At 39.5% G+C, this 12,695-nt stretch overlaps 1 protein-coding gene across 2 annotated transcripts in view; it reads right to left on the bottom strand.

Annotated features, from left to right (window-relative positions):
* The window catches only part of asrgl1 (asparaginase and isoaspartyl peptidase 1), a 63,455-nt gene that overhangs the window by 21,350 nt on the left and 29,410 nt on the right, over positions 1–12,695 (bottom strand). For both annotated transcript variants that reach the window (XM_039738372.1, XM_039738371.1), the window contains exons 5-6: positions 8,286–8,407; positions 2,617–2,727 (exon numbers count right to left, since the gene is read on the bottom strand). In XM_039738372.1, coding sequence (XP_039594306.1) covers positions 2,617–2,727; positions 8,286–8,407 — 233 coding nt within the window. The remainder of the gene's footprint in view (positions 1–2,616; positions 2,728–8,285; positions 8,408–12,695) is intronic.

The raw sequence follows: 12,695 nt of genomic DNA, 5'->3' as shown, positions 1-12,695 counted from the left end.
TGATGGTAGAATGTTAGGGCCTGAACTGCATGATCAATGTACCATTGTGTTATTATAATCTTCCACAACACAAGGCTTAGTGACTCCCATAGTTCCCCGGACAGGAACACTGAAAGTTACTACATTGTGAACAGTAAATTGGGGGTTAGCATCTTTCCTGTCTGTTTACTTGATCAAAATCATTTTGTATTTTATCCACACACCTGCTTGCACCATAGTGAAGCTTTACGCAACTAAAGTCACCAGGCATATCGCAGGCTATTCAGTCATACAGTATCATATGCATCAGTTTCACTATCCGTGTCAACGTCAGATGACCAATTCACATATTTTTTCCATTTTTGATTCAATATACTTTATTAATCCCTGAAGGGAAACTGTCTTTTTGCATGACCTTTGGAAGGCAGAGGGCAGGATCAGCCATTGTACAGCACTTTCATGTTAAGGGTGTAGCTCAAGGGCCCAACAGAGTAGGGTCCTTTATTGTCATCACTATTGCTTGAGTCGACTAATGGTTCAGTTTTAGTTTGCTTTACAGCTTCTCATTTAGTTACCATTATGGTTTGGTTGAAGGCTCCGTTCCAATCATTCATTTTGAGGAGTTACCTTGGATTGGCAAAACGTATAAAAATATTCATGACTTTTTTTTTTACACATTGATGTTATTTTGGCCACTGGATGGCTAGAAGAACACTGTTCCGCAAGTTACTTGGGCTTAACACTCTAAAGCAAATCATTACATGTGACTCCAAGACAGACTCAACAATAACTACACTTAAATAGAATTCAGAGCCCAAGACACACTTGGGGTTGACGCCAAGGATGTTAATTGTTTTCAAACGCTTATAATTTAAATGACAAGAGATACAGATACTGGAACGTTATTTCCTAGTGTGATTATTCACAAATAATCACAAAATTAAAAAGAACAAAATACTCTACTAAAACGTAAAATATAGGTCTTGTGCATCTAAATTCTTGCCTCATTCTGTAAAAATGCAGCATAATATGGAAATTACAAACTGGTTAACACCAAAAGAACACAAACTGGGGAGTAACAGCTTGCTTGATTAACACAAGAAGAAGAAACTAGTCTGGGACAAAAGCCTGCCGCCACAGGGGGTCTCGAGGACTGAACCTGACAGGCACCGACTAAAACAGGTGTCATTTAAAATTTTCTTAAAGACTGTGGTGATTAAAATGTTCTCTGAAATAATAATATGCAGAAGAGAAATGAACCAAGTTGAGGACTACACAAATAGAACTGTTTTCTGAAACATTTGATGTATTGTATTCTTTTACAGTTGTTTCACTTTTCTGTGTATTTCTAATATCTAGCATAGCGATAATGAAATGATATAAAGTCATTTAAGGGATGAATTGGCAACATTAAGGAAGAAGCAGCTTTCTGAAAATAAAACCATTGTAACACCTTAAAGTTTTAGCAATGTGATGAGTGGTAAGAACTTCTGTTAAATACTTTGGCCATCTGTGTCAGAGCAGGGGAGAGAACGGGACCAGAGTGGGCATAAGGCTGTCTGGACATGTCAGAGGCATTAATTTAGTTAGTATGACCTCCAAACAACAAAGATAGGTACACCTATACAATTTGTGAGATCACCCCCCAAGAAGAAAGCCTGAACAGGAAGGAACAAGTAAAATTATGACTCTAGAAGAGAATAGCAGGTTTGAGATGGCAGTTTTCAAACTAATTACCTGTGTATCCTTTCTTTCTGGTTTGTCCGAAATTGAAGAGGATGCTTATATTCAGGAACAAAGCAGATGAACTGTGGGGTGGGTCATGCCTGAGCTGTTTCATTAGTGAATGAGGCACCCCAACTAGTCCAAGAGGTGTGTGAGGGACTACAGAGTCACAATAAAATTGAGACTTGGGTGCTGTAGGCTCTCTGTCTGCCATTCTCCATTCCAAGGAGAGGCCATCACCATCCCTCTCTTTGTCACAGTTGCTCTATTCATGCAGATGACCATGCTGTCCATTTCCACCATTCCATTCATGGGCCATGCCAGACCACAGAACAATCAGCATACTAAGACAGTGAGCCACCTGGTAGCTAGTTATCCAGGATATATTAATATTATTTTGATAATACTACCATTTGCATGCTGCTTATATTTTGGGTACATTATCTATAACACTTGATGAATAAATGTAAAACTTTCTCTGCTGCCTGTCCTGGTGATTGCCTGGGGTTACAGATGTAAAACAATGAAGGAGGTGTTAAACTATAATAGTGGTCAATCCTGACAGCATGGTAAGCGGATGAGATTTGGAGTGTTCTGTTATCATCTATGTAATTAATAGACTGTAAGGGAAAATAGGGTCACCCTAGGACTCTACTCCAAGAAAATATGTCTGGAAATAAAATGAAGTAACACTGAAAGATTAAGATTAAAATACTCACGTTTTTAAACAAAATATTTTTGTATAAAGCGGAACAAATTAAATGTGTTATCATTCATTTCCAAAAAGGACACATCTTGGCTTTTAGAAGTCCCACACATTTCTTAACATTGGTTTTCACAAAAACTGTTGTTTTCTGTATTGAGTCCATATCATGGGCTTTGTGGAAATATTCAGGAATAGTTTCTGCTTACCTTGTTCCATGTGGAAAATAACCAATCGGGACAAAGTCACCTTCATTATGGCTTCTCCATGCCCAGTAGCTGAAGCGGCCCCAACCAGGTTATCAGCAAAACCACCACATCCTGATAAAAGAGAAGCCACCTTTATGAAGGTATTGAACATCACAACATGCGACAGTTAATACAAAATGTTAACACATGTCATTTCCTGCTTCTTCACAGACTACTTATGACTTGTGGTCATGGTGCCCAGTATCCTACATAGTTAATTCAGAAATACTACCTATGGTTCTTTCATTTTCTATTAGTGTGTTCAAAGAAAACACTCAATCAGAGTAGAGAATGTAACATTAGTCACAGTAACAACACATGAAAACAGTGAACATATACTGTATTTATTTATTTTGGATCGAACTCCACAAACAGCTAGCCCGAGTTGACAACTAGCTTGCATGCTTACCACAACAACTCCCTACGAGCAGCCATTTATACACTAACATACCAAAGGCAACGGTGGCATCAGTTCCAGTGCGAAGTAGTGACCTACAAAGTGTTGGGTGGGACATATTAGAGCACTCATATGAAACACCACCATCCATCATCACACCTGAAGGTGTCTCTGGAAGACACCTACTTTCTTGTGCTCCACATTACATTCTGGTTTTATATTACATTTTAATTTGGTATTTTCTAGCCAAATACTTGCCTGTCTTGCATATTTGTTGACTTTTTTGTTAATCATCCTAAATAACTTAATAAAGAATAATAGTAAAGGTGCCATTACAATTAACTGCTCCCTAGCTGGTTACCCTACCATATCTTTACTATGAATCTCCAGCTTCCACCTCTAATATCTCCTACCACCTATAATAAGGAAGCCTCAGCCTCCTGGTGGATCTTACTTCTTCTGGCTCTTCCAGTACCTCCTTAATGAAATTCCCATTAAAGAAAGTAGGGTTGCTGCCTATTAGTGGACATTTGTGGTACTCACAGACCAGGACCCACAATTTTGCTGAAGTGTATGTAGAATCCAGCATTCACTCACACACTGAAGCATGGCATTTAAAAAAATCAATAATTTCTCCAGCCAGAATCAAATTTACATATTTTCTTTGAAGACTGGTAAGTATTCTATTTACCTAAGCCCCACTCACTTGATTTATTTGGTAATGGAGTGTATGAATAACAAATTTAGGCCCAGAGATAATCTACAGTATTATGCACCATTCACTTAGGGCTCTAAGATCAACTTTGCTAATCAAATATAATTTACATGTACTAAAACAGTCAAATACTGCCACTTAAATGTATCACAGCACTACTTTCAGCAGAAAACACAGTACAACTTTTTGAAAACACACCCCTTCACAAAGCATTCTGGGCTGTGACTTTTCCACCCTTGTGCTCTACTCCTGGATTTAAACTTTTTAAATAGCCGGAGGGCTGTGCAGGACTGTTCTGTACGTTAAGAACTGTGTTCCTCCTGGCTCTTCTCGGTTCTGAACTTGTAGGGCATGACCTTGGGTCATCCATTTCAGTAACCAAATGGTGAGGCCAAAACGGAGAGCTGTTTCTCTCATGAATTCATGTCTTTAAACTGAAAATGTGATTTGAATTTATTAAGCACAGCACTAGCCTTGCTGCTGCCATTTGGGTAAACATTACACAACACTGATGTTTTTTTACTCTTATCTCTAAACACGTGTAATTGGTAACTCAGTGTCTGGGCTTTGGTTTCAGGTTTTTCACCTTCAATGTGGATGTTACTTATTTTCCAACCAACTTCGCGCTTCAACTTTCGCGGCTTCACTCTATCGCGGATTTTAAAAGTAAGCACATCTAAATATATATCACGAATTTTTAAGCTGGTTCATGGATTTCTGCGGACAATGGGTCTTTTAATGTATGGTACATGCTTCCTCAGTTTGTTTGCCCAGTTGATTTCATACAAGGGATGCTATTGGCGGATGGCTTTGAAGCTACCCAATCAGAGCATGTATTACATATTAACTAAAACTCCTCAATGATATAAGATATGCTTCCCGCGCGGTGCTTGATTGTTTGCTTCTCTCTATCACTCTCACTCTCTCTGCCTGACGGAGGGGGTGTGAGCAGAGGGGCTGTTTGCACAGACTGAGGCTGTTTGACTAGAAGATACAGACGCTCCTCTACAAATTGCCGCTTTATCACGATGCTTCTGAATACTTAAAAGCACGTATTGATTTTTTGATTGTTTGCTTTTCTTAGCGAGCGCTCTCTCTGACATTCTCTGCTCCTGAAGGCGCTCCTTTGAAGAGAAGATATGTTTGCATTCTTTTAATTGTTAGAAAGAACTGTCATCTCAGTCTTGTCATGGAGCACAGTTTAAACTTTTGACTAAAGGGTGTTATTTCATGTCTAGAGGGCTCTAATAATGTTAGCAGGGTGGGAGAGTTTATAAGGGCTTAAAATATATAAAAATAACCATACAAACATATGGTTTCTACTTACGGATTTTCACCTATCGCGGGGGGGTCTGGAACGCAACCCCCGCGATCGAGGAAGGATTACTGTATATGTTTGGTATCATTCTTTTCAGAATTTATTGAACTTTAATGTGATGTTGTTAGATTTTCAGATTCTTATTCCGTTTTTAAATTATAAACTAAAATATCGAGAACTCACGTCCCGCGAGACAAGACTTTGTGCCAACAGATTTAACTGTGCCCGGGGCCAGAAATAAAAGACAAAGAGTAGATGACAAAGACAGCTGCTGTACAAGCTTTTAAATGTTCGAAGTGGCACGTAAGAGGCACGTGTGCAGCAGCAAGCCAGTAGCTGATCGAGCAAAGAGGAGGTTGAAGAAAAAAAAAAAAAAAACTGTATTTGTTTCCCATTGTATCACCATTTAAGAGGGGGTTTCGGAGGAGCGACCACTTCTCCTTGGGATGCGTTCAGCCCCCCTCTTCACAACACAAGCAGCAGAGATGCAAAGTGGCTGGCGCATAGTGCAGGCAAGGGTGGTTGGTGAGCAAAGTGAGCGGGGGGCAAGCCCCTTAGTAGCATTTTAAAATTAGAATATCAGTGCCATCTGGACGAGAGTAGGACATTCAGCCTAACAAAGCTAATCAGTCCTACTCACTTGAATCTTCTAAAATAACATTGAGTTTTGAAAGTCCCTAAAGTCCTACTGTCTAGTACACTACTTTGTTGCTTACTCCATATGTCTGTTGTTCTCTGTGTAAAGAAAAACTTTCATTTTTGAAATTTACCCTTACCAAGCTTCTAACAGTCTTGATCCACTTCAATCATTCCTCTTCTTAATCTCCTTTTCCTCAAACTGAAAAGGTTCAGCTCTTTTAATCTTTCTTCATAATTTATGAGGCCTTACCAGTGCATTATTAAACCTTGAGCAGACCTTCCTTAGTGTTTTTGTTTACCCCAAAAAAGCCAAAAATACTTAATTTTTTCAACATTAAAAATGTTACTACATGTAATAGAAACATAGAAATATCAAAACACAAATAAATTGGAAAGGTACGTCTAGCGTTCGGTGCTATACTACTGTAGTGGATGATAGACATACTAATGAACAGTTCTTAGGAGACGTTTCTCTTGTCCTTCCACTTCATCACAATCATGTTTCATTTTGCCACATAGGTTCTGTACCCCCGCTGCAGCCTTATGTGACTGAAGTCGCCACACACATTACGGTGCATTGGTCATGCAGTGCCATATGCATTAGTTTCACTATCCGTGTCAACATCTAAGGACCAATTCACAATGTCACCACTGTTGTTTGATTCAACTAACGGTTCAGTTTCACTGTTCTAAAACTGGCTTTACAACTTCTCATTTACAAATCATTGTGTGCTGTGGTTGAAGGCTGCACCCCACATACAGGTGCTGGTCATAAAATTAGAATATCATGACAAAGTTGATTTATTTCAGTAATTCCTTTCAAAAAGTGAAACTTGTAGATTAGATTCATTCATTACACACAGACTGGTGTATTTCAAATGTTTATTTCTTTTAATTTTGATGATTATAACTGACAACTAATGAAAGTCCCTAATTCAGTATCTCGGAAAATTAGAATATTGTGAAAAGGTTCAATATTGAAGACACCTGGTGCCACACTCTAATCAGCTAATTAACTCAAAACACCTGCAAAAGCCTTTAAATGGTCTCTCAGTCGAGTTCTGTAGGCTACACAATCATGGGGAAGACTGCTGACTTGACAGTTGTCCAAAAGGCGACCATTGACACCTTGCACAAGGAGGGCAAGACAAAAAAGGTCATTGGTAAAGAGGCTGGCTGTTCACAGAGTTCTGTGTCCAAGCACATTAATAGAGAGGCGAAGGGAAGGACAAGATGTGGTAGAAAAAAGTGTACAAGCAATAGGGATAACCGCACCCTGGAGAGGATTGTGAAACAAAACCCATTCAAAATTGTGGGGGAGATTCACAAAGAGTGGACTGCAGCTGGAGTCAGTGCTTCAAGAACCACCACACACAGACGTATGCAAGACATGGGTTTCAGCTGTCGCATTCCTTGTGTCAAGCCACTCCTACACAAGAGAGAGCGTCAGAAGAGTCTCGCCTGGGCTAAAGACAAAAAGGACTGGACTGCTGCTGAGTGGTCCAAAGTTATGTTCTCTGATGAAAGTAAATTTTGCATTTCCTTTGGAAATCAAGGTGCCAGAGTGTGGAGGAACAGAGGAGAGGCACAGAATCCACGTTGCTTGAGGTCCAGGGTAAAGTTTCCACAGTCAGTGATGGTTTGAGGTGCCATGTCATCTGCTGGTGTTGGTCCATTGTGTTTTCTGAGGTCCAAGGCCAACGCAGCCATCTACCAGGAAGTTTTAGAGCACTTCATGCTTCCTGTTGCTGACAAACTTTATGGAGATGCAGATTTCATTTTCCAACAGGACCTGGCGCCTGCACAAAGTGCCAAAACTACCAGTACCTGGTTTAAGAACCATGGTATCCCGGTTCTTGATTGGCCAGCAAACTCGCCTGACCTTAACCCTATAGAAAATCTATGGGGTATTGTGAAGAGGAAGATGCAATTCGCCAGACCCAACAATTCAGAAGAGCTGAAGGCCACTATCAGAGCAACATGGGCTCTCATAACACCTAAGCAGTGCCACAGACTGATCGACTCCATGCCACGCCGCATTGCTGCAGTGATCCAGGCCAAAGGAGCCCCAACTAAATATTGAGTGCTGTACATGCTCAGACTTTTCATGTTCATACCTTTCAGTTGGCAAACATTTCTAAAAATCCTTTTTTTGCATTGGTCTTAATTTATATTCTAATTTTCCGAGATACTGAATTTGGGACTTTAATTAGTTGTCAGTTTTTTTCAACTTTGTCATGATATTCTAATTTTATGACCAGCACCTGTATGAATATTGATGAGTTATATAATACAGTGGCAAAACAAATAGAAAAATTCATGTCGTCATTTTAGCCACTAGATGTCAGCAGAATATTGTTCCAAATGTTGTAGATGCTTCACACTTTACATTGGATCATAACAGCTTAACCCAAAAACTCAGACTTAACCATCTTTACATATAACTTGAGGGTTAATGCCAATACACTAATCAACGGCAATTACCACAATAACAAACTGTACATTTTAAGACAAAAGTCGTAAGCCTTTTGTTTTTTTATTCCTTTTTAAACAAATCCTACCTATCATAGGTGTATCACCAACTCGTCCAACCATTTTCTTGACGATTCCACCTGTGGATGTCGCGCTGGCCAAATCGCCTTTTGAGTCTAAGACAACGGCACCAACTGTTCCGGACTTTGACCTATTAAAAAAGTCATATTAATCAAGGAAAATAACTTTAAAAAACTTTCCACTATGCCAGGCATAAATTTCGTTAAAGTTATGGAGTTATGGATTTTTCAACCTTTGCCTACACAGTAAAGTTGTAGAAACCTCAAAAGTAGGTTCAGCACCACAGGTGGGCTCTTCCTGTTGACTCTCTTAATTACAGGCCACAGAGTGAAGGACTTGGTTCCGAACTGCTGACTGAACATTAGAACACTGACAACACTTTGATGAGAACAGGCCTTAACAGCCCAACAAATCTTACTAATTCTATCCACTTACTGTAAATCTTCCAAAACAACATAATTTCAGGTTTGAAGGTCGCTGAAATCCTGATTCTCACTACACTACTTGGGAATGTATTCCATGTGTCTATGGCTCTTTGTGTGAAGAAAATGTTTCTAGCATTTGTGTGAAATTCACCATTAACAAGTTTCCAACTGTGCCCCCGTGTTCTTGACAAACTCATTTTAAAATAACCATCTTGATCCACTGGACTAATTTTAAACAGTTTAATTATGTTGCCTCTTAATCTTCTTTTGCTTAAACTGAAAAGGCTCAGCTCTTTTAATCTTTCTTCATATCGTAGCCCTGGAATCAGCCTATTCACTCTTGTCTGGACCTTTTCAAGTGCTGCTTTGTCCTTTCTGTAGCCTGAAGACCAAAACTACACACAGGACTCCAGAGGAGGCCTCAGCAGTGTGTTATAAAACTTCAGCACAACATCCTTGGACTTGAACTCCACACATCATGGTGCTATATAACTTAACTATATATACGCTATCCAAGTCCCTTTGTAATAATTCAACGGATTCTAGATTATCAGCCAATCCACCTAGCTTGGTATCATCTGCAGACTTGCCCAGCTTGTTACTTATGTTTCTATCCAAATCATTTATAATATTAAAAATAGCTGCAGCCCCAGCAATGACCCCTGTGGATCACCACTCTTAACATCAGCCAATTCATATAAGATTCCTCACACTATCACACGCTGCTTCTTGTGTCTGAGCCAATTATGCATCCATTTACACACCACACCTTGAACTCTAAATTCTTTTAGTTTTATTAAACCATAATTGTGTTATAAGATTGTTATTCCTCTTTCAATTATTGTACCATCACAACAGAAGCTCACTAATGTTTCTAATTTTACGCAAAATGAAAATTAGTCTGAAGCTACTCATTCTTTTCACGAAGTTAACATCTGTTGCCATATTTGTGAGATATTTTGAGTTGGAGTTTTTATTTAAATCTTTATTATGCATTTTATCAAACACACTGTGTGTGACACCGTGATTAGAACTGACGCGTCTTTTTGAATCCAGCTTGCTTGGTTTGAACTCCACATCTGGTCCAACCTGTGTGGTGTCTGCACTGTCTCCCGAATGACAAACACAGTGAAAAGTGCTGAAAGTAGGGCTGGAAAATATGCAAACTATAAAACCTCCATTTGTTCCATTTTAAAGGATGATTTACAATTTATTTACATTTTTTTTAAACACATTTATATTAGTATAATATTTTAAAACATTTAAAACTTCATGGGTCAAATATTTTATCATTCGTTTTATTGTCATCTACATTTTGATATTCGGCACCATTCATGTAAGTGTATACTTGTTATCTACAGACAAATCCACCATGGTGCACTGCAAACATTGATTGATTAGATTTCAGCCCGTCTTAGGTGGGTAATACAGCTAGTTCTGAATATTACAATCTGTATACTTGCTAATTTTAATAAAAACAATACACAATAACATATCTGTTAGTGATAAAATTCCCAGTTTGGGGTACTGTGAACTGTGGCCTAAGGTCTAGAGGGTAATAACTGCCCCACTGAGGCTCCTCACCTTATTAGGGAAGGCAGCGGCCTACTCCTCCCGACTTTGGACTATAAGCTGCCCTACTGGCCAACAGATACTCTGACTTCTGAATAACCACGCAAGTCTTTAGCACCCCATTCAGTACTGGGTTCCTGCCTGTTAACGTGGAGTGAGTGGTCCTCTTCCACAACCTTACCAAACACTGCCTATTTCCTTGTGCATCCAAGAGATACTAAGTGACAGACCACAAGGACATAGATGTGGTGTAGTGGGTCCACAGCTCAAGTCAAAAAAGCCACTTTTTAAATAAATAGTCGCGCCTTAGGGAGGGGTGTGGTAGTGTGGCTGGAGCAGTTTCCGGGTGATTCGTGATGCAGACGGTCCTCGTTTAAGTGCACAAGTGAGGAGTCAGCCGCATCCGTAATTGTTGCCGGGAGCTGCAAATTGCCACACCTGATCCAAGTCCCCGTAATATTTAATAGAAGCGTGAGGCGGATGAAAAGAAGAAAGAGAGAAAAAAAGAGAACGGGAGGTTAAAGGAGAAGGAAACAGGAAGGAGAAAGCCGGTGCTTGAGTGAGTGAGAGCACGAGAAAAACCAGGCACTGTTAAGGTGGAATGCAGCTGGTAGGAGGAGTGTTGAGCCAACTCTTGGAGGGGGGCTGTTGGAAGTGGTCACTCCAGCTGAGCAGTTTAGAGGAGCTGGAGTGACCAGCAGCGGAAACGACTCGGCGCAGAAGGTAGCGGGAGCCGTGGAGGCTTTGGGCATGTTGAGCCCCAGCGTGAGCGCCCTGGCCGCTGGGAAAGGAACCCAAGTCTTGGTCCGGCTGGAGCCCGACGTAGCCGGAGATCAGAGGGCTACTGGACCAGAAAAGAAGGAGCTGCATTTGCTGGTAGGGCGACTCCCCTGTTGCGGGGCCCAAATGGGAAAAGCAGGGGAGCCGCCAGTAGAATGCCGCACCTGGCTTTAGTTTTAAAAGAAAGACTGCTTACAGCCATTATTTTAAAGGATTTTTTTTTGTGTGTTTTTAACCTCCACAGTTCACTTGTTTTTATGGATTATTTATTTAATGATTTATTTGAAGATTTCTGAGACACTGCACTATTTATTTGAACACTTTTTTGGTTGTGTTGATTTTAATAAAAGCACTATGCAATTTTTGCACCATCCCCTTGCTTCATTGTTGTGCCTCACTGTCCAGCTCATCGGTGACATTACTGACGGTGTCAGGTACGAGAGCTCCCAGAAGTAAGATGGGAGCATGGAGCAGAACCCACATCGTCACAATAGAGAGATGGTTCAGAAGACATAATAAAAGTACTTTAGTAAAAACTAGAAAATCAATCTGATTTTAGGTCTGAAGAAAAATAAAGTTAGAATAAAAATTATTTGCTGTAATATCTTTACCAAAAACACACAAGACATTTCAGTGAACATATCCACAATCTTGGACAACAGGAGCTCTGTGCTGCTGGCCTTTAAGTCGTCACACTGATGAAGTCACTCTGTATGAATTCTGGGAGATGTCACCTAGAAAACCAGGAGTGCCTTCTAAACCACAGCTGCAGTGCCCAAGTGGTGCTGCGGGAATTTCAATACATATCAAACATAATTTTGAAAACATTATGCCCAAAAATAAGATTTTGTATATGTACTTATTGTTTCTTTAAATTTCAAAGCCTGAATAAACATCCAGAAGTTATCAAAGAAAATTTCTATTAATGAAAAAAAAAAAAATAATAATAACCTTGGTGAAATTGATGCTCCCACAAGCTCTGTTACGAAACTTTATAACAATCCCATGAACCTGTGGCCCACACCAAAACTCTTAACACAATGATCACAGTTGTAAAAAGTGTGGGCAGCACCCTTTTACCCCACACGGGTACATTACCAGTGTGAATGGTCCTGCCTGCCTTCCTTTATACAATTCTGGGCCATCCTGGTTGAATATAAGGCCTTGGCAAGTTATTGCCAGCTTAGCAACTCTGTTTATTATTTACTCAAAAAACAAATATTGTTGTGAATTAAGGCCTTGAAATATTTTCAATAAAATGTCTGGCTTTTGTTTAGGACAGCATATTCAATATCTAACAGTGAGGAGATCATTGACCTGAAAAGTCAGTATTGCACTGACACTTTGAAACCAATAAACCTTGTAATAAATATAAAAAAACAAATGCCTGGTGTTGAGTAAAGCTTGCACTGAAGTTTAATGTTTTCTATTTCAAATGAATAAGTCCTCTCCCAAATAAAATTTTCAACAGATTAACAGGGTCCAAAAAATGTAACAAAAGATGTCAAACCAGGGCTCAGGAAAGTCTGACCTCTGAGTCATTTAATAAATATACCAGTACAAGACAATGATTAGATTATATGTACATTAAAGAACCGTCAACAACAAATCAAATAAAATTAATAATATATTGAACAATTA

The sequence above is a fragment of the Polypterus senegalus genome, chromosome 16 (genome assembly GCF_016835505.1).
Source record: "Polypterus senegalus isolate Bchr_013 chromosome 16, ASM1683550v1, whole genome shotgun sequence".
Lineage (NCBI taxonomy): Eukaryota > Metazoa > Chordata > Cladistia > Polypteriformes > Polypteridae > Polypterus > Polypterus senegalus.
The sequence above is the reverse complement of the archived record's forward strand: the minus strand, read 5'-3'. Positions and strand labels throughout refer to the sequence as shown.